Here is an 18476-nt window from a genome sequence, read left to right as displayed (position 1 = left end):
GTCACAGCACTCTACCGAGGGTGACAAAGAGAGACTCTGTCTCAAAACAAAAACAAAAACACCCCAAAAGGGCGTTGCCTATGGTTCAGTGGGTAAGGCGCCAGCCCCATATACCGATGGTGGTGGGTTCAAACCCAGTCTCAGCCAAACTGCAACAAAAAAATTGCCGGGCGTTGTAGCGGGCTCCTGTAGTCCCAGCTACTCCGGAGGCTGACGCAAGAGAATCGCCTAAGTTCAGGAGTTGGAGGTTGCTGTGAGCTGTGACCCCACAGTACTCTACCGAGGGTTAATAAGTGAGACTCTGTCTCAAAACAAACAAACAAAAAGAAAAACAACCCCCTCCCCCCCCAAACAAAAAAAAAACAAAACCAAAAACCGGGCACAGTGGCGGTCGCAGAGCACGGCAGGAGCACCATCCTCTCCCCGGCTGACCTGACTCCCAAGACGCCACAGGGCAAGAGGTCTGGCCAGGAGGAACCCCCTGTGCTCAGCCCACTCAGTACCCGGGATCCCAGGTTCGCGCCCACCACTGTTCGCGGGGACTGTGTGCCCTGGGGGCTGGATGAGGCAGGGCCGGCCCGGAGCCAAACCTCCGCTTAAAATCCAGGGACTACAGGGCAGCCTCCCGGCTAGGTAGTGTTGACTGGCTTTGGCGCGTGAGCCCTCCCCAGGTAAGAACCCAAGAGCGAGAACCCACGCGCAGACAACGGACCAAGGCCACCAGGGGACCAGCGCTTCTGCGCGTGCGCACCTGCTGTATGCCATTCTTTGAGACGTCTGTCACCCTCTAGCCGCCAGGAGGCGCCGCCGGAGCGCACTGGCTGCCAGGGCGCGTACGCTCTTCCCGCAGCTCGTTTGCCTTGCGGCGTCCTGGTCAACCCGTGAGTTGTGCTTCCGGTACGAAGGTCAGGGGCAAGATGGTGCCGCCGGTGCAGGTCTCTCCTCTCATCAAGGTGAACCAGGTTTCGCGGCCGCCGCCCGGTGCTCGGAGTTTCCGCATTCCGCCTCACCCCGACTCCGCAGCTGCTACCCCGCCCCTCCCACCCCTCAATTCCGATCCCTGGCCTGGCCTGCGCCTGACGAATGCCGATCTCCACCTGGTCCCCCTGCCCCGCGCTCCTGACCCTTAACGGGTCCTCCTGACCCCGGCTCAGCCCCGCGAATGAATCCCAACCCCCACCCGCTCCCCCTGCCCCGGCTCCCCTACCCAGCGCCGGGGACAGCGCTGACCGGCCTCTCTCGCCTTCCTCTCCTGCAGCTCGGCCGCTACTCCGCCCTGTTCCTCGGCATGGCCTACGGAGCCACACGCTACAGTGAGTGACCGCCGGGCCGGGCCTTCTGGACTTCTATGTGGGCCCCCAGTGCTGTTTAGTAAACCGCAGCGCTGGAAAAGGGGCAGGGACAGTACGAGGCCACGGGACACATCCTCCATCCCGAGACCTGCAGAGGCGCCAGCAGGCCTGGCACCAGCGCGCAGCTGTTGCACGGACGTGGCTCAGGCAGGGCCTGGGCAGCGGTTGGTTCTTGACCAAAGCTGGCGCTGAGTGGGTATTGGAGCGCTGAGGTCTCACAGGAGGTACTGTGGACTCCTGAGGGATGCAGAGGACCAGGGGACCATGTGGGTGCGTGAGGGGGTGGGCTACAGAGACCCTGCATCCTCCGGGTTGGGCCTTGACCTGCACTGAGGTAAGGAGAGTGGACAGCAGATGCGTCTGGTTCACAGCATGGCTGAAGACACCTTGACCTGTGAACTCAGTTCCTTTTATGATGCATTTTCAGTGAAGTTAATTGAAGCCCCTCTCCCACTCCCAAACAGGTTACCTAAAACCCCGGGCAGAAGAGGAGAGAAGGATAGCAGCAGAGGAGAAAAAGAAGCAGGATGAGCTGAAGCGGATTGCCCGAGAGCTGGCAGAAGGTACTTGAGTCACTGGTTCTAGATTGTCCCTTCCCAAGTTTTTAGGAAAGATAGCTGTGCTACACAGGAGCCCCCAGCGGAGGGTGGGGCTGCCTCTCCTGGTGGCCCAGCATGTAGGGTGCTTGAGTCCTCTGTGGAGGAGGTGGGGAGAGGGTCTTGGTGACCATCTTTGTCAGGGGCCAGACCACAGCTGTCACCCTAAGAGGCTCGAAACAAGCACACTTTTCCCCTGGCTGTCTCTGCAGCGTCAGATCAGGGGGTGCAGGGATAAGGAAAACAATGGACAATTTACAGAGAGCATGGCTGGGCTCTTGCTGGGTTAGATGCTGGACTGTTTAAGGCTGGAAATCTGGTGTCCTTTCCAGCTGCCTGAGAGTGTGCTAATGTATGTCCTTTTCTTTTAACTTTTTAGCCCAAGATGACAGCATATTAAAGTGAGAAGTCTGTGCAGGCCTGTTTTTCTCTGGAGCAGCAATAGATGAATAAAGCTTCCTATGTTGTATGTTCCCTGGCTCCCTCCTATCTACTGGCTCCAGTTGTCTGATTTCCTGGATTCAAGCTCAGCAATTGTACTCTGTCTTCCCAATTTGTGTGGGCAAAGGATGGGGATTTCAAAAGAACTAATGGGCATTATTAGCTGCATACCCAAAAGGTATGCCACAAACAGCAGAAAGTATAGAAACTCACTGCCCGTTCTGTTTGGGCCATCTAGCATCCAAGACCCCTTTGATGTCAGATCGTCCTTTTGATGTCAGGAGGTGGCGGGGTGTGACTTAAGACTGGAAATCCAGGAATGTGGCCTCCTGAGGTCACTGCTGCCTGAGCTGTTGAGAGAGTTCAGCCTGTAGTACCTGCTGGCTGTGAGCCTGTCAGCCTTTCGGCCCGGTGGCTTAGAATGGAAAAGGCTCATGTTGCTGCTTCCTAGCCATGTGCCTTGAGCAAATTTCTAGACTTAGAGCCCTAGTTCTGTTGGTAAAATGAGTTCATTTGCTAATGGGAAAAGTACACATATTTCAAAGTTGGTTGGTTAGGATTAAGGTGAGGTTTGAGTGAAGGGATGTCATGTTCCTATGGGGGTCCCAGCACCTCTGTGCCTCCTGAGCTTGCTGGGACAGTATCCAGAGTGCCTTTCTGCTGCTGGGGCCTTCTGAGAATTCCCAGAAGCTCCCATCATGGGCTTTTTTAACCAGTAGTTACTGAGATGAAAATTAAACAAGCACTAGCTCCTTCCAGTGAGCTGATGGCTGTGCTGGGTGTGTTCTGCCCCCACCTGCTTCATGTCATTAGTTGAAAATCCTTACTTTCTACCAGATAATACCATTTCAAATATGACTGCTGTGATGTCCCATTGTGCCTCCTGCTCCCTTTGCTCCTGACTCTAGGCTTATCAACAGTGTTAAATCTTCATTAGTTGCCTCCACCAAGGCCCACCTGACCTGGTGCTGTCAGGAAGCTTTGGAGCACTCCATGTGGTGCTTGCCACAGGTTGTTTCTGCTTAAATTATTCACGTCTGATCACTGCTCTGCTCCTGGCCATGACCTTCCTGGCAGAATTTCCCGACAGGTCAAATATAATGTGTTCTCTGCTATAATTCCACCACATAAAAATGGGCATGTTTTCTCTTTATTTTATTTTAAATTCCTAGATTTGTGTTTTTTTCCTAAACCAGATAGGAAACAGCATCTCTGAACCTATCTGTCTACCTATATACATATGTATACATGTGTAGTTGTGAATGTTTCACTTAGTGATTTTAGACATAGTTCATAGGCCTTTTCAGGGATCTGGTGGTAACTATCCAAAAACCAGAGGATTAATGTAGGCTACACTGTTTAGATTATTCATAGTTGGCTTTATAAAAACACCTTAAAAAAAAAAACCCCAAAATATCCAAAGTTATTTTCAGTCATTTTTTTGGTCTTCCTAACCTCTTGTATCAAGCTGCCAGAGGCAGGGCCTGAGTCCTAGTGTGTGAGTAGATTGGGAGCATCAGTTCCCACAGTGCTGGTGCTCACAGGATACAGCAGGTTGACGACTTGGGTGCTGGGCCACCATTGCAGACTTCTGTGCCCACTACAAAGGAGGACAAGACCAAGCATGAGAAACGTGTTTGTGCACCCCCCAGTGCCTGCCCTTTTGTTGTGTCCTCTGTCAACCTCTGCAGGAGAAAGGGCTGTGGCCAGCCCAAGCCGATTAGCCAGGGCTCAGCCTGCCTTAATGCTTTAGCCCGTTGACACTACCCAGATTACTCAGTCGGGCCTCCCATAGCTTTGGTTACAAGTCCACATTGCTCTGTCAGGCAGGATAGCAGGGCCTGAAAGAAAACCTCAGGGGGCAGTGCCTGTGGCTCAAAGGGATAGGATGCTGACCCCATATGCCAGAGGTGGTGGGTTCAAACCCAGCCCTGGCCAAAATAAAAAAGAAAACCTCAGGGTCAGGTGGCCAAGCATAAGCAAGCACCAAGGTCTTGAGGCTACTGGGGTTCTGATTTGTTACGCTGACTTGTTACCACTGACTACTGTTTCTGTAATGTAGAGAGACAAGGTGAGTGAAGGCTGGACATAGCACAGAACTTTTTGGTCATAGCTTGCCTTTTTTGGGGGGCGGGGAGACAGAGCCTCAAACTATCACCCTGGGTAGAGTGCTGTGTCATCACAGCTCACAGCAACCTCCAACTCCTGGGCTTAAGTGATTCTCCTCCCTCCACCTCCCTAGTAGCTAGGATTACAGGCGCCCACCACAATGTCCTGCTATGGCCGTCGTTTGGTGGGCCCTGGCTGGATTTGAACCCGCCACTCAGGTGTATGTGGCTGGCGCCTTAGCTGCTTGAGCCATAGGTGCCGAGCCTAGCTTGTCTATTTTATTTTTTTAATCTTAGGTCTGCTGTTTGTTTCTGACGGTGGCATGGGAGTTACTTGTGTAACTGTTAAGAGGTCAATGGGCTTTGTAGCCATTGTAAAGAACACATGGCACTTCTTTGGGAGGAATGAGAGTTCACTGGCCAGGAATGGGAGGAAATCCTCTCTGGGTGCTTTCTGGCTGGGTGGTACACTGCCTGTGTGGGACGGGGCCTCCCCACCACGGCCCCCCCCCAACCCCCACGGCTGGGCAGTGGGGAAACTGAGCATGTGAGCATGTTGGCCTCCGGGCTGTGTGAGATCTGCTCTCTATTTCCTCCAAAGACAACTCTACCTGTGATGCTCTGGCTTCTGCAAGCTAATGCCCAGCAGGCCATGGGAGCACAGACCTTTCTTGGCCGTCCTCTCCTCCTCTTTCTTCTTCTCCTCCTCTAGGGCCTTCACTTTGGCCTCGTAGTCATCGGCCAGTGCCTTCCACTCCTTTCTGTTGTTCTGTAGCCGTTCAAACATGGGCAGGATCTCTTCATGGAAACGGGAAAACTCCTGGAGGAAGCAGGGAAGTTGTGTTTCCTCCCATCCCCACCACCCTGTCTTGCTAACCTCCTGGTGGGTAGGGCTAGACAGGAGGGAGAACCACTTGATGGCAAAGCCCCCAAAAGGGGCCAGGCTCAGGTCTGTTCCTGATGTTAGAAGGGAGGCTGCAGGGTGTGGACATGCATGGTGTGGGCAGTGTTAGGAGAAAGTCCCAAGGACAGAGTATGAAATGCTGCCTGCAAGGCTGTAGGGCAGCTTGGAGGCACCCAGCAGAGGGTGGTGAACACGGGCGCGTGACAGCAGCTCTCTCCTGTCCCTCACACACATCAATGAACACACATCATAGACCACATGAGGACACCCCACAGCACCTGCATACGTATACCAGCACACATTACATGGTGCGTGTGGAGTTGGGGAAGGCAGAGTGGTGCCCTGTTGGGAGGCTGAGACCCATGGCCATGTCATGACTGAACGTTCTCCTGGTCCCACTCGACCCAGAGGGGCACCTTCATTGAGGACCAGGTAACGTCTTTAGGGTAAGAGCCTTTCACCACACAGTGCACAGAGAGACAGCTCCTGCTGGGCCAGGGTGTTGTAGCATCATGCAGGGACTCTGCACTAGGACCCCTGGCCTTGGCAAGTGTCCCCCAGCTTCTGCCCTGTGTCCTCATGAGGCTGAACAGCAGAACTCAGACTCAGCAGTGTGTTGGGCACCTGGCAAGTTGGCAGGGAGGTGGCTACTTTTGGTTGTCCAGTGGATTACTGGGCAGATCCCAGCCTGTTCTGGAGGGTCCACAGACACTAAGCAAATGAACCCACAGGTCAGCTGTGGTCAGTGGGGAGCCCACTGAGTAGGGGACATCCAGAGGCCCTGGAGGAAAGCAGAGGAGGTATTGGTGGCTGGGAGGTCCTCTTTAGTCTGCTCTGCTCAAGATTGGGGTGGAACCACATATGCTCTGCTGCACGAGGACACTGCCGGGCCCCTCTGTGAGTCCCCATGTGCTCAGCCTGCATCCTGCTGGCCCAGTCAACACACAGCACTTCTGAGTCACACACCTTGTACACAAAGGTGCACACGAAGTCGATGAAGCCAACCTGCAGCTTGGGGAGCTCGGCTGCCTTGTTCCTGTCCATCATAGGCTGTGGGGGAAGCAGAGAAGGATGACCTTGCCCAGCCCACAGCTCTGCCACTCAGGAAGATACTCCAGGAGACACAAAAGGAGCAGAACCCAAGGATGCAGGCAGAGCCTGGCCCAGGGCACCAGTTCTGCCTGGCAGACACCCTTGGAAGCAAAAAGCCAAAAGATCCTCCTTGGCCAGCTGTCCTCAGCAGCTTTTTTTTTTGAGACAGAGTCTCACTTGGTTGCCCTGGATAGAGTGCCATGGCATCATAGCTCACAGCAAACTCAAACTCTTGGGCTTAAGAGATTCTCTTGCCTCAGCCTCCCCAGTAGCTAGGACTATAGGTACCTTCCACAATACCCAGCTATCTTTTTTTAAGAGACAAGTTCTCACTCTTGCTCAGGCTGGTCTCCGACTTCTAAGCTCAAGCAATCCACTCGCCTAGGCCTCCCAGAGATAGGGGATTACAGGCATGAGCCACTGTGCCCAGCTCCACAGCAGCTCTTGTTGGCTCTGGTCAGCCCTGGCCAGGGGCCCCTGAGGCTTGGCAGTCTCTTGACCCTTGTTGCTGACTTGGGGGTGCTGGCACCATCCACCTCATGGTAGCATTGGCCCTGTATGCCTGCCCTGCCCAGGGCCTTCTGGGAGCATGGGGCATGGTTCTGCTGGGCAGACCTTCAGAGCTGCCTAGTCCCACAGAGAGGTCCTGGATCCTCCAGTTTCAACCACTCTCACCTCTGTGGGGGTGTTACCCCAGCGCCTCTAAACTCATGCTACACAGCCTTGCAGAGTGAGATTAACTGCTGGGGTCTGCCTGTGCCTGAGCCAGGCTTGTGTCCCCCAGCAGCTCTTGAGGCTCTTGAGGACCACAGCAAGGTCTTTTTTTTTTTTTTTTTTTTTGAGACAGAGCCTCAAGCTGTCCCCCTGGGCAGAGTGCCGTGGCATTACAGCTCACAGCAACCTCCAGCTCCTGGGCTCAAGCGAGTCTCCTGCCTCCGCCTCCCAAGTAGCTGGGACCACAGGCGCCTGCCACAACGCCTGGCTATTTTTTGGTTGCAGCCGTCATTGTTGTTTGGCGGGTCCGGGCTGGGGATTCGAACCCGCCACCTTAGGTGTACGTGGCTGGCGCCTTGGCCGGTTGAGCTATAGGCGTCGAGCCACAGCAAGGTCTTGATGTCCCTGTGGGGGTAGAAGTCTCCGGCAGCAGCACTCACAATGGGCTGCTGATCCAAGACTGTCCTTTCCAAGTCTCCTTGTTCCCAGAACTCAGCAGCCACCAGAAGAGCGACCTGGAAGGCATACAAAGCACAGCCTGTGGGCTCTGGAGTCTTACCTACTCCAGGCCCTGGGGTCCCGCTACTCAGGGCTTTGGCTGGGCCACTCCTGGGCACTTGGAAGCATCCACCACATTTGCACCCCACCTTGGCTGCCCCAGATGCAGCCCTTCAAGGCTCTGAGGAAGTGTTAATTCTGGATCACTGTGATTACATAGACACTGACCTTGCTCTGGACTTCCCAGGGCTTGGTGATGGCAGACAGGTCACAGGCTGTCATCATCATTGCCCTGTGGACAGACAAACCGGTCATCAGTGTTCACTGGATGCCTTCTGAGTGCAGGTGGTTTTCATCTTTTTGTTTGTTTTTGGGCAGAGGCGCACTCTGTTGCTCAGGCTATAGCATGGTGGTGTCGTCATAGCCCACAGCAACCTCAAACTCTTGAGCTCAAGTCATCCTCCTGCCTCAGCTTCCCTAATAGCTGGGACTACAGGCACCTACTACAACACCTGGCTAGTTTTTCTACTTTTAGTAGAGATGAGGTCTCGCTCTTGCTCAGGCTGGTCTTAAACTTCTGAGCTCAAGGGATCCTCCCGCTTTGGCCTCCCAGAGAGGTAGGATTACAGGCATGAGCCACTGCACCTATATGTCATTCATATACTTTCTTATTGAATCTCTGAGACACACTGGCAAAAATGTTAGTTCCAACACCATATTTTAGATGAAATAGATGAAGAAATGGAAATTCAGGAATTAAAGTCCCCAAACCAAGAAGATGGTCTGTCTGCCCTGAAGTCCTGCACTTTCTCTCCTGAAGATGGGGAGCAAATAGGGTGCAGTGCGAGTTTCAGGGCATCGGAGGCCCAGGTGCGTGGCTCTAGTTCCAGAGCACCTGGGCTCCTGGCTTGTCTGGCGAAGGGTCTCGGGATTACCCAGCTGATGGCCGGGTGGGCCCCACATTCTGCATGGCTGGGCCTCAGCACTTACATGACGATCTCCTTCCGTGTTGTCTCCAGGGACAGGTACTCCACCCAACTCTTCTTGTCCTCATAGTTCTTGGACTCATCCACAATCTTCTGGAACATGGTCCTCTTCCTGGACCCCAAGGGCAAAGGAAGGCACAGGTAGGAGTATGTGGAGTGCACCCTCATCCCAAGGGGCCTCCCCAGTCTTACCCCAGCCGCCCCCACTCTGGCCTCTTGCCCTGGAGGAAGGGTGCACACTTGAAGTAGAGTGCCAGGTCTGTGGCGATGATGGCGATGTCCATGAGGTGGATCACGTGCTCGTGCTGACGCCGGTTCAGGTTCTGGTAGATGTTCAGGCTCTGCGGGGACCATGCATGGTTATTGCAGCCTTCCTGGACTCATCTGGGAGGCCTGTCTGTACCTTTTGGGCCCTGGCCCTTGGCCTTGGTGGACAGATCCTGCTCCCCTGCAGCCAGGATGGCCCTGCCTGCACCTCCCTTGGGGTGTCCACCCCCTGCTGACAGTTCAGCCTTGTTTCATTGCTCTGGACCTACCCAATTGCCCAGACCATAGCAGGGCAGGGAGGGGAGGCATGTGGGGCAGCCAGTGTATGGTTCCTTGGGGACCCTTCAGTTCAGCCGCCCCTCCGGCAAAATCCAGCTGCCCTGTCGAGGCATCATCCACCCACTGGTCAGTCCTAGACCCCTCCCTCCTTGGACGCCACCCCATGGTGGGGAAGTTACCAAACTTCCTGGCCCTGGGTTCTGCACACAGCCCAGCCTCAGCCCTGGGCCATGCACTGGTTCTTCAGGACATGGTATCAAGAACAAGGACAGAGAGACACAAACCTCCTCGGAAAGCAGGAACTTCCCAAACTCCAGGTGGTGCCGTTCCAAAATTGAGGAGCCATGGAGCTTGGCTAAGGGATTCTGGGACCTTTAAGATTTCATTACAAAACAAATAGACAAATGGTTAGAAGTGCTGCCCAAGAGGCAGTGAGGGGTGAAGGGCCACCGCCAGGCACCTGGCTTTCTGCATGGCAGCTGTTGATGCACACCCAGGGTACAGAGGCAGTCAGTCTATTGCTAATTCACATGCCTCCCGAGTGCCCACCCCCGGGCGGAGCCTACTTCATCTGGTACAGGTTGTTGGTGCCACGGTGGTCAATGTCGTGGCACAGACCGGCTGTCACCATGGCAAAGGCCTCCAGGTCTGTGTAGTAGCTCTTCAGCTTGCCAGTCTGCAGAGACAGGACCTCCCATGCTCACATGCCCTGGCTCCAGTTGAGTGGGCGGGGTGAGTATGGGGACATTGGGCCAGAGTCTACTCCCCTGTAGCCACCCACCACCAGATTGTAGTATGCACTGTTGGTGGATGTTGGTGGCCTCCAATCCCCCTGCCCTTGACAGGCCTGTCTCTCCCTATTGGGAGAGTGGGGCACTACCCTTGGTACCAAGAGGGTCTGCATGACACTGGTCATTCAGAAGGCCTGACAGGGAGGCCCTTCTCAAGCCTTGGCTACTCACCATGAGCAGCGTGAACATCGTCTGGGCCACATTAAAGCCGTGGCGCCAGTTGTGGTAGGTGATTCTTCGGTACCCTTTGCTGATGGAGAACAGGAACCGAACCAGGACCTGAGTAAGCCGAGAGGATCCATGGGCTCTGGCACCACATAGAGGTCTCACCAAAGCATTATGTGCTAACAGCTCTCTGGTAGGAGCTCTGCTTTGAGTCCATTATCCGCACACACTGTCTCCTAGGCCTCCACAACCTTCCCTGTCACCACTATTCACCATGGGCTCTTGCTGGCCTTCATGGGTGGAGAGTACAATACCAGCACCCATGACATGGAGTTGGACAGAGCAATCATACAGCCATCTGACCATACACTGTCCATCATACATCCAGCTGTCTGACCATACACTGTCAATTTACCTCTCCTTCCATACATCATTCCATCCACCTACCATCTATCACTCCTTCCCAGTATCATTCCAATCACTCACCCTCCATCTCTCCTTTCAGGCCTCATTCCATCCACCCACCATCCATCACTCCTTCCCTGCATCATTCCATCCACTCACCATCCATCACTCCTTCTCTGCATCATTCCGTCCACCCACCATCCATTATTCCTTCCAGGCATCATTCCATCCACCTGTCATCCATCACTCCTTGTCTGTATCATTCCAACCATCCACCATCTATCACTCCTTCCAGGCATCATTCTATCCACTCACCATCCATCACTCTTTCTCGGTATCATTCCAACCATTCACCATCCATCATACCTTCCCTGCCTCATTCCATCCACCCACCATCCATCACTGGGAAAGCAGAGCGGCCAAGTGCATGGAGACTGGAAGGGAGGGGACTACAGGAGATGAGAGTGCAGCACCAGGTAGGGCAGGGCCGTGGCCCAGATAGCACAGGACTCCCTGCATCATTCCATCCACCCACCATCCGTCACTCCTTCCCTGCATCAATCCATCCATCCAGCATCCATCACTCCTTCCCTGCATCATTCCATCAACCCACTATCCATCACTCCTTCCTTGAATCATTCCATCAACCCACCATCCATCACTCCTTCTCTGCATCATTCCATTCACCCACCATCCATTGCTCCTTCCCAGCATCATTCCAACCATCCACCATCCATCACTCCTTCCAGGCATCATTCCATCCAGCTAACATACCTCCTTCCTTCTATTCATCATTCCATCCATCTACCATCTATCCCTCCTTCCACCCATCATTCCATTCATCCAACTGTCTAATCATTCATCAATTCACCCATTCACCTATCTGTCATCCATCTATCTAGTCATCCACTCACTCACCCACTCACCTTTCCATTCATCAGTTCACCCACTTACCCATCTATTACCCATCAGTCCAACAATTTACTCACCCATCCACTCATCTCTCCATCCATCCATCCATCCATCCATCTAACCATCCACTCATCCAACTAATCTTTTATTTTAGGCATACTTGCTGCATCTATCCTGTTCTATGGTGAACATGCTTGCCTCCAAAACTTCCTGTGGGAGCTGGGTCCCAAACACAACCTCCTATTTCCTGGGGGATCTGAGACCCCCAATCACATCTCTATCTGCACATCCTGGGGGACTTAGAACCCTGACTGTGTCCCCACCACCACTCTACCTACCTCCTGGGGGATCTGGAACTTGCGGACCACACCCAGTTCATAGTACATCTGGATGCCACATTTGACCAGCTCCAGTTCAGTGCACTCCAGGTCAGAGAAGTGGAACTCATAGATGTCAAACTTGCTGGGCCCTGGCAGTTCTTCCTTCTGTTGGGGGAGACATTGGGCTGAGGGAAGCCCTCACTTTTCCCTTCATCTTTCTCCTCTCTGAAGCCCCTGTCCAGCTACAAACACCCTAGGCATCTCTGCTGGTATGTGTCCTCTTGGTTGCTCTAGCTTTGAGCCTGGAATGCTCATATCCTTGCCAGTTCAGATCATGTTCCCTTCTCCCACTCAGTGGCCTATCAATGAGAACTGTGCCCAGCAGGGCAGAGTAATGATGGGAAAATAGCAAATACAAAGTTATGCACATAAAAAGACACACAGATACATGTGGATACACAACCACACCTGTGAATACACAGGCATCTATGTGGATACACTGGCACACACATGGATACACATAGGCACATTTGCACAATCAGTCAAAGGCCTCCTCAGTAGGACTGATAGCCCTCAGATGATTCTGGCTAAGTCACACAGAGAGGCACGAGGTGATGGAGACATCAAATTACATTCAAGCTGACCCTGTAATGGGAGACACACAAACACATGTCTATAGGCACCCATGTGCACACATGCACACATATGCAAACACACATACTGGATGTTGTGGGCTCCTGGTCACTTCTATATCAGGGATGACACACATGGATACATAGTTCAACCATGCCCACTAAGACTAAACATAGAAGCTTCTGGAAAAGCACAAAAGAGACAGGCATACATGAAGGTACATTCAGCAGTGCAGACATCAAGTTAAACCTTTAGCTGGACAAACACTTGGAGATGCCCTGCATGATGTTGACACACATGTGAGATGTGTGGACACATTGCACAAACAAGCGGACATTAGCCAGTGTCACAAGGTGACGCTATGTGTGCTGAACATATCCTGGGTAAAAAGGAGGACTGTCCCTTCACACCTTAGGAGTGGCCAGCCTCCCTGTGAGGGATGAAAGTGAGATCCTCACCAAGATTTGCCTCAGCTCATCCTCTTCACAGTCAGCTGGCTCCTTCCCCAGACGTTCCCTGGTTGGCTAATAGAGAAGAAAGATGTTCATGAAGTGGTAAGGGATGAAATGATGCCAGAGTGCTGAGGGTCAGCTTTCCTCTTGCAAATGCCTAGAAATGATGGTACTGTATGGGGTGGCTCCTTTCCTGTCTTAGTCATGGCTCTGAGCAACCCACATGCACGACTGATGGATTCTCATAGCCCATACCAGCTCCAGCTGAAGAGACTGAGGCATGGGCAGGCCCCTCTGGGCTGAGCAGTCAGGGTGGACCTCAGTGTGTGTCCTAGCTCCTGGGAACCCCTCCTCCCTGCTGCCCAGAAGGACACCAGTAGGAAGGGTTCCATACCAGGATTGCCTGGATTTCGTCCTTGTCACACTTCACGTGGTAAAGGACCATGTCCTGGGCGATGTCCTTGCGATTCTCCAGCTTGTTCATCTTGTCATAGGTGTCAGTGTTCATCACTGACCAGCCCAGGAACTGTGTCAGGGACTGGGGAAGAGGGCAGCAGTGTCATCACCCCAGCGCACACTACACCCCGCCGGCATCTGAGCAGGCCTTCTGGTGCCTGCCAGAGACCTACTATATCAAGGAATTTGGCCCCACAAGCCCATCCTGGCTCCCACTCTCCCTGACCTTATACTGGGTGGGGTGAGGTGTGGTAAAGCCCTATACAGCCATGTCCTGTTGGTATCCCCTCCAAAACCACCTCTGGTGAAATGTGCTTACCTCCATGAGGACTTCGTCCTGTTCATCAAATGGCTTCCCATCCTTCCTGTTGTAAAATGTTGCAACACCCACAATCTCCTCCTTCTTGTTGACGATGGGCATGGACAACACATTCTTGATGACCCACCCAGAGTCATCCAGGGGCCCCTCCTGCAGGGGTATGTGCAGAGCTGAGCACCACCCTGGCCCGTGGGGAGGGTGAGCCTCTTATTCTGCCTTGAACTGTGGTGAGCAGGTTATTGTCCTGTCTCTTCATTCCTTCTGGTGTCTGAGCTTTGTGTCCACAGTTTTTGTGTCATAGTTTTTCCTATCAGTGGAGGTAGAGGATATTTGCCCACTAGGGCTGTGAGGCTTCAGCCCCACAGCTGCTCACTCTCAGGAGGGACCTGCTCTTGGCTGAATGCTTGCTCTTAGGAGTTCTTAATAATTTCTCAGCAAGGGGCATCCTATTTTCAGTTTGCATTGGGTCCTATCTTCCACCCCACCAATGGTGGGCCTCACCAATGGAAAGTGGATAAACCACATTTCCACCAGTTCCTTTGACTCTCCGCCTCCCTCAAGAGTAAGCCTTCCTTGGCCCTGTGGCAGCAGATAAGTACGTGTGGAGCAGACCAAAGCCTCACTGCCATCCCTCCTTGCCCTGTTGAGCCCAGTTGAGCTACAGACCTGCGAGCATGAAATATATGCTTCTTATACCTGAGACTTTGAGAGTGTGTAAGTAGCAAATGCTAATTAAGTTCATCATTTCTGCACCAAAGTATCTCCTTGCCTAAGTAAAACACAGTTTCTATCAATGAATGGACAGATACCTGAAATTTGAACATTTCATCAGCAGAGGCATTCATGATGTTACAAATCTGGAAAAGGATCAGAAAAACAATTTCACTTGAAGCTGCTGAAGGTATAATATGATTCTAAAATGGACTTTCTATCTCAGCCTCACTGGAAAGAGACAAACTTCTAAGTTGGGAAAGCGGAGTGGCCAAGGGGCAGCTGCAGCGCATGGACACTGGAAGGGAGAGGACTACAGGAGACAAGGGTGCAGCACCAGGTAGGGCAGGGCCATGGCCCAAATAGCACAGGACTCACAAAACCACTTTCTGCCACATAGGTTGGAAGGCCACTGGCCAGGGCCCAGTGATCTGCTGGTGGAGTGCTGTGGGGAGAGAGCATTGTTAGATGTGGACATTGTGAGTTAGCCTTGACTTCTGTTCCCTTCTCTGAGCTCCAGCTGGGAGCAGGGGCCATGGAGGTGGTGAGACCTGGTGAGGACTTGAGCAGGGCATGAGGTTTGGAGAGATCTGGGCTGCCTTCATCCTCTTTCCCATGTCCTGCCATGCTCTGACCTGCTCCTGCAGACCCCAAGGCTGCAGCTACTTCCTGGGACTCACAGTCATCTGTCCTGCAGTCCTGGCCCTGATGTCTATTCCAGCCTGGCTCCTGGGTCCTGGTGCTGCTTGGGGCGTAAGGCTGGATTCTACCAGTTTTGTGGGGTCATAGGATCTCATGGCCATGTAGCTGAAGGGCTGGGGGAGGCTGGTGTCCTGCTCTGACCTCTGGACACCCTTCCTCTACCAGCCTCACAGGGATGCAATGCCAGCCCTCCTCCTCTGGAAGTGCCACTGTTCCAGGTGGGGCTGGTTGAGCCAAGGTAAGACCCCAAGGGATCACTAGACAGTGCACCTGGACCTTGGCATTACTCTTAAGGTCCACTCTGGAGGAAGGGAGGCTTCAGGCTCATCCCTCCTCCCCTCTGTCTCCCAGGCAGATATCTGTCTCCCCCTCCACAGCATCCACAGTGCAGGGAGCAGCTTGGGCCTGGCTGGACACTGCTGACCCCTCTGTGGTCCTGAGACCATGCCCGGGCCAAGGGTGTCCCTCCTATGGGGATGTGTCCCTCCTACAGGGACACCTCTTGGGAAGCTCTGGCACTTACGGAATGACTTTGATGTCCTCCTTGCCATGGAGGATGTAGTCGATGACCTTGTAGAAGACGATTTCCTAGAAATAGACACGAGGGTTCTAAGGCTCCCAGCCAGACTCCTCAAGGGGAGCTCTGGGACAGAAGCCCAGTTACATGTGACCACATACCTACATGCAATGACATGTGTGCACAGCAGATCCATCCACTGTGCATGTTTCACAAAGACTCACACACATGCCAGTGGGTATGCACGTTCAGGGCACATGTGTTGGTACTGTGGGCCATGCACCTCACACTCTGACTTGGATCCAACTTTCCTCTCTTTCTCACAGAAGCCCACACATGAACTGGGCCTGTCCTTCTGCATGCACATGTGTGCACACATGCATGCTCCCATGTCCCACATTGGGAGATGGTATGATGACCACAGAGGAGGCAGCAGGAGCCCAGCCAAGCAGAACATTTGTGGGCGACCTTGTTTAGGGCTAGTCTAGCTGCCCCATCCCTGGAGCATGGCAGGGGTGGAGTCTGGGGAGACAGCCCGCTCCCACCCCCATTCCTGTCTCCCTACCTGGGAGCCAGAGCAGCTACCAGGACTTACCCGCCCATCAGGAGTGCGTGGGCCTGAGTACGGCTGGGCTTCCCCCATCAGCACAGGCCACACGTCAAAGAATTCCTAGCAGAGGAGAAACAGGGAGGTGATCAGTATAGGTGCCAAGCCAAGAGGGCAGGAAAGCCCTGGGACTGCGGCCTCACCTTCTCTTTGGTCATGTCTAGGAGCCCCACTGAGTAGCGATCACAGTTCAGATAGGCCCGCACGGTGTAGAAGGCCTTGTGGAACTGCCTCTCGATGTCTGTCAGCTCCTCAAACACCTTGTTGGCTGACCACAGCAGCACCTGGAGGGCAGCACACCTGTGGGCCTGTGGCCACACCTGTACCCCACACTTGCTTGGCCATACCCGTGCACACACACACACATACACATGTGCCCCTGACCAGGGGGCCCAAGATGGGGAGCAGCAGATGGCGCTGTGCCCCAGGCTTTCATCTGAGATGGTGCCAACTTGCTTCTTGACCCAGGGCCTGGGCGTGTGCCAAACAGTGAGGAGTCCAGTCTTTGGCTGCATTCCTGCCACTCAGTGGGCACTGGACTCATGCTCAGTGAGCAAGGGAATGAGTGAGAATTGAAATTAATTTCTTTGAGTGTGAAAAGTAAAGACTTGACCAGATCTTTCCAGAACATCAAGCCTCCCTCCCTACAGGGCCCTGGCGGATGGGATGGGGCTGCCGATAGGCTCTCTGGCTCCTGTTTAGTCCGGGCCAAGCTCCTTTGTTTCCTCAGTCACTGCCCAGCACAGGCCGCACTGTTGCAGTGTCTCTGGCCTGCCTGGAGCCAGCCCTTCTTCTCAGAGGTCCTCCCTGTTGGAGGTAGCCCTCCCATGCCCGCTGAGACCAGGGAGCCCTCCCGCATGCACCCAGACCTCCTATTGTTGCCGAGGCAGCCCCCACCCAAGTGTGATGACTTGGGTGCTGGCTCTCTCTCTACCCTGAGGAGATATCAATTTAAAATGAACCCTGACACCACCCCCTGGACTCTCTGCTCCTTCATCTTCATATCAGCATACCCTGCCTGGCCATTTCCACCCCAGGCCTGCCCACTTCCCCATCAGGACTCCATCAGCCCAAGTGCCCTCCAAAGCTGCCCTTAGCTGCCTCCCTCAATCCTGGCCAGCAGCCTGCCACTACAACCTCCAGAATGAAAAGAACATGATTTGTGTTCCTTTTTGAAAGGAATCTAAAAGCCACCCAGCACTGAAGCCACATGGCACATACCATGTCCACCATGCAGTCAGAGGGCAGCCAGATGAGGTGCTGTGGCCACTTCTGCGGCCCTCTGTGGTGCTCAGTGTTGATGGGTGGACATGGCCAGTTTCTCCTGCTACCCAAGGTGATGATGGGCATTCATGGCTTTTATTTTACAATAATTTTATTTTATTTTTATTTACTTTTAATTGAGAAGTAATTGTGTGTATATATGGAGTACAGTGTGTTTTGGCCTATGTATACGAGTAGAAAGATTTAATCAGTTCAATTTGCAATTCAAAAATCATACAAATCTATCTCCTCAAGTTAACTATTATATTTTGGTATGTGGCAGATATGCTTTATGTATATTTTTCATTTCAGCAGGCAAAATATTAGAAAGATGTGGACTGAAGGGTCTAGATTTTTTTTTTTTTAGAGATAGAGTTCCACTTTATTGCCCTCGGTAGAGTGCTGTGACATCACAGCTCACAGCAACTTCCAACTCCTGGGCTTACTCGTTTCTCTTGCCTTAGCCTCCCAAGTAGCTGGGACTACAGGTGCCTGCCACAATGCCCAGCTATTTTTTTGTTGCAGTTCGGCTGGGGCCAAGTTTAAACCTGCCACCCTCGGTATATGGGGCTGGCGCCCTACTCTCTGAGCCACAGGTGCCACTGGGTCTAGATTTTTAAACAATTGAACTGATTCAACAAAGATACTCTTAAACGTAACTGGCATTTTCTTTTCTGTATGTGAATGTTAATAAATAAATTAAGTGACTACTAGTAAAAGACTCCAAAGATTAAATCAAGAGAATTAACTTATCCATCACCTAACTTATTTTTTTGTGGTGAGAACATTAAAAACTACTCTTTTAGTTTATTTTTATTTTTTTTGAGACAGAGTCTCATCATGTTGCCCTCGGTAGAGTGCTGTGGCATCACAGTTCACAACCTCAAACTCTTAGGCTTAAGCATTTCTCTTGTCTCAGCCTCCCAAGTAGCTGGGACCATAGGTGCCTGCCACAATGCCTGGCTATTTTTTTTTTTTTTTGGTTG

General features: G+C 52.9%; 2 protein-coding genes across 3 annotated transcripts in view; one reads left to right on the top strand and one right to left on the bottom strand.

Annotated features, from left to right (window-relative positions):
- The first annotated feature begins 851 nt into the window (after positions 1–851).
- On the top strand, positions 852–2437 carry ATP5ME (ATP synthase membrane subunit e). Its single transcript, XM_023507709.1, has 4 exons — positions 852–953; positions 1259–1313; positions 1817–1915; positions 2328–2437. The coding sequence occupies exons 1-4, from the start codon at positions 918–920 to the stop codon at positions 2351–2353; spliced, it is 216 nt and encodes a 71-aa protein (XP_023363477.1). The 5' UTR covers positions 852–917; the 3' UTR covers positions 2354–2437.
- A 1347-nt stretch (positions 2438–3784) lies between these two features.
- Positions 3785–18476, bottom strand: part of PDE6B (phosphodiesterase 6B) — a 32897-nt gene continuing 18205 nt past the window's right edge. Inside the window, exons 4-22 of one of the 2 annotated variants that reach the window (XM_003801108.1) lie at positions 16371–16511; positions 16216–16290; positions 15627–15691; positions 14780–14846; positions 14500–14547; positions 13691–13840; positions 13310–13453; positions 12922–12987; positions 11849–11995; positions 10200–10307; positions 9804–9913; positions 9522–9609; positions 8932–9032; positions 8696–8803; positions 7934–7997; positions 7648–7722; positions 6368–6451; positions 5164–5317; positions 3785–3989 (exon numbers count right to left, since the gene is read on the bottom strand). In XM_003801108.1, coding sequence (XP_003801156.1) covers positions 3928–3989; positions 5164–5317; positions 6368–6451; positions 7648–7722; positions 7934–7997; positions 8696–8803; positions 8932–9032; positions 9522–9609; positions 9804–9913; positions 10200–10307; positions 11849–11995; positions 12922–12987; positions 13310–13453; positions 13691–13840; positions 14500–14547; positions 14780–14846; positions 15627–15691; positions 16216–16290; positions 16371–16511 — 1857 coding nt within the window. In that variant the 3' untranslated portion in view covers positions 3785–3927. Of the gene's footprint in view, positions 3990–5163; positions 5318–6367; positions 6452–7647; positions 7723–7933; positions 7998–8695; positions 8804–8931; positions 9033–9521; positions 9610–9803; positions 9914–10199; positions 10308–11848; positions 11996–12921; positions 12988–13309; positions 13454–13690; positions 13841–14499; positions 14548–14779; positions 14847–15626; positions 15692–16215; positions 16291–16370; positions 16512–18476 lie in introns of those variants that run through there. The other variant, XM_023507686.1, reaches the window with a different exon arrangement.

Source organism: Otolemur garnettii, unplaced genomic scaffold, assembly GCF_000181295.1.
Source record: "Otolemur garnettii isolate 467f Iridium unplaced genomic scaffold, OtoGar3 scaffold00198, whole genome shotgun sequence".
NCBI classification, from domain to species: Eukaryota; Metazoa; Chordata; class Mammalia; order Primates; family Galagidae; genus Otolemur; species Otolemur garnettii.
The sequence above is the reverse complement of the archived record's forward strand: the minus strand, read 5'-3'. Positions and strand labels throughout refer to the sequence as shown.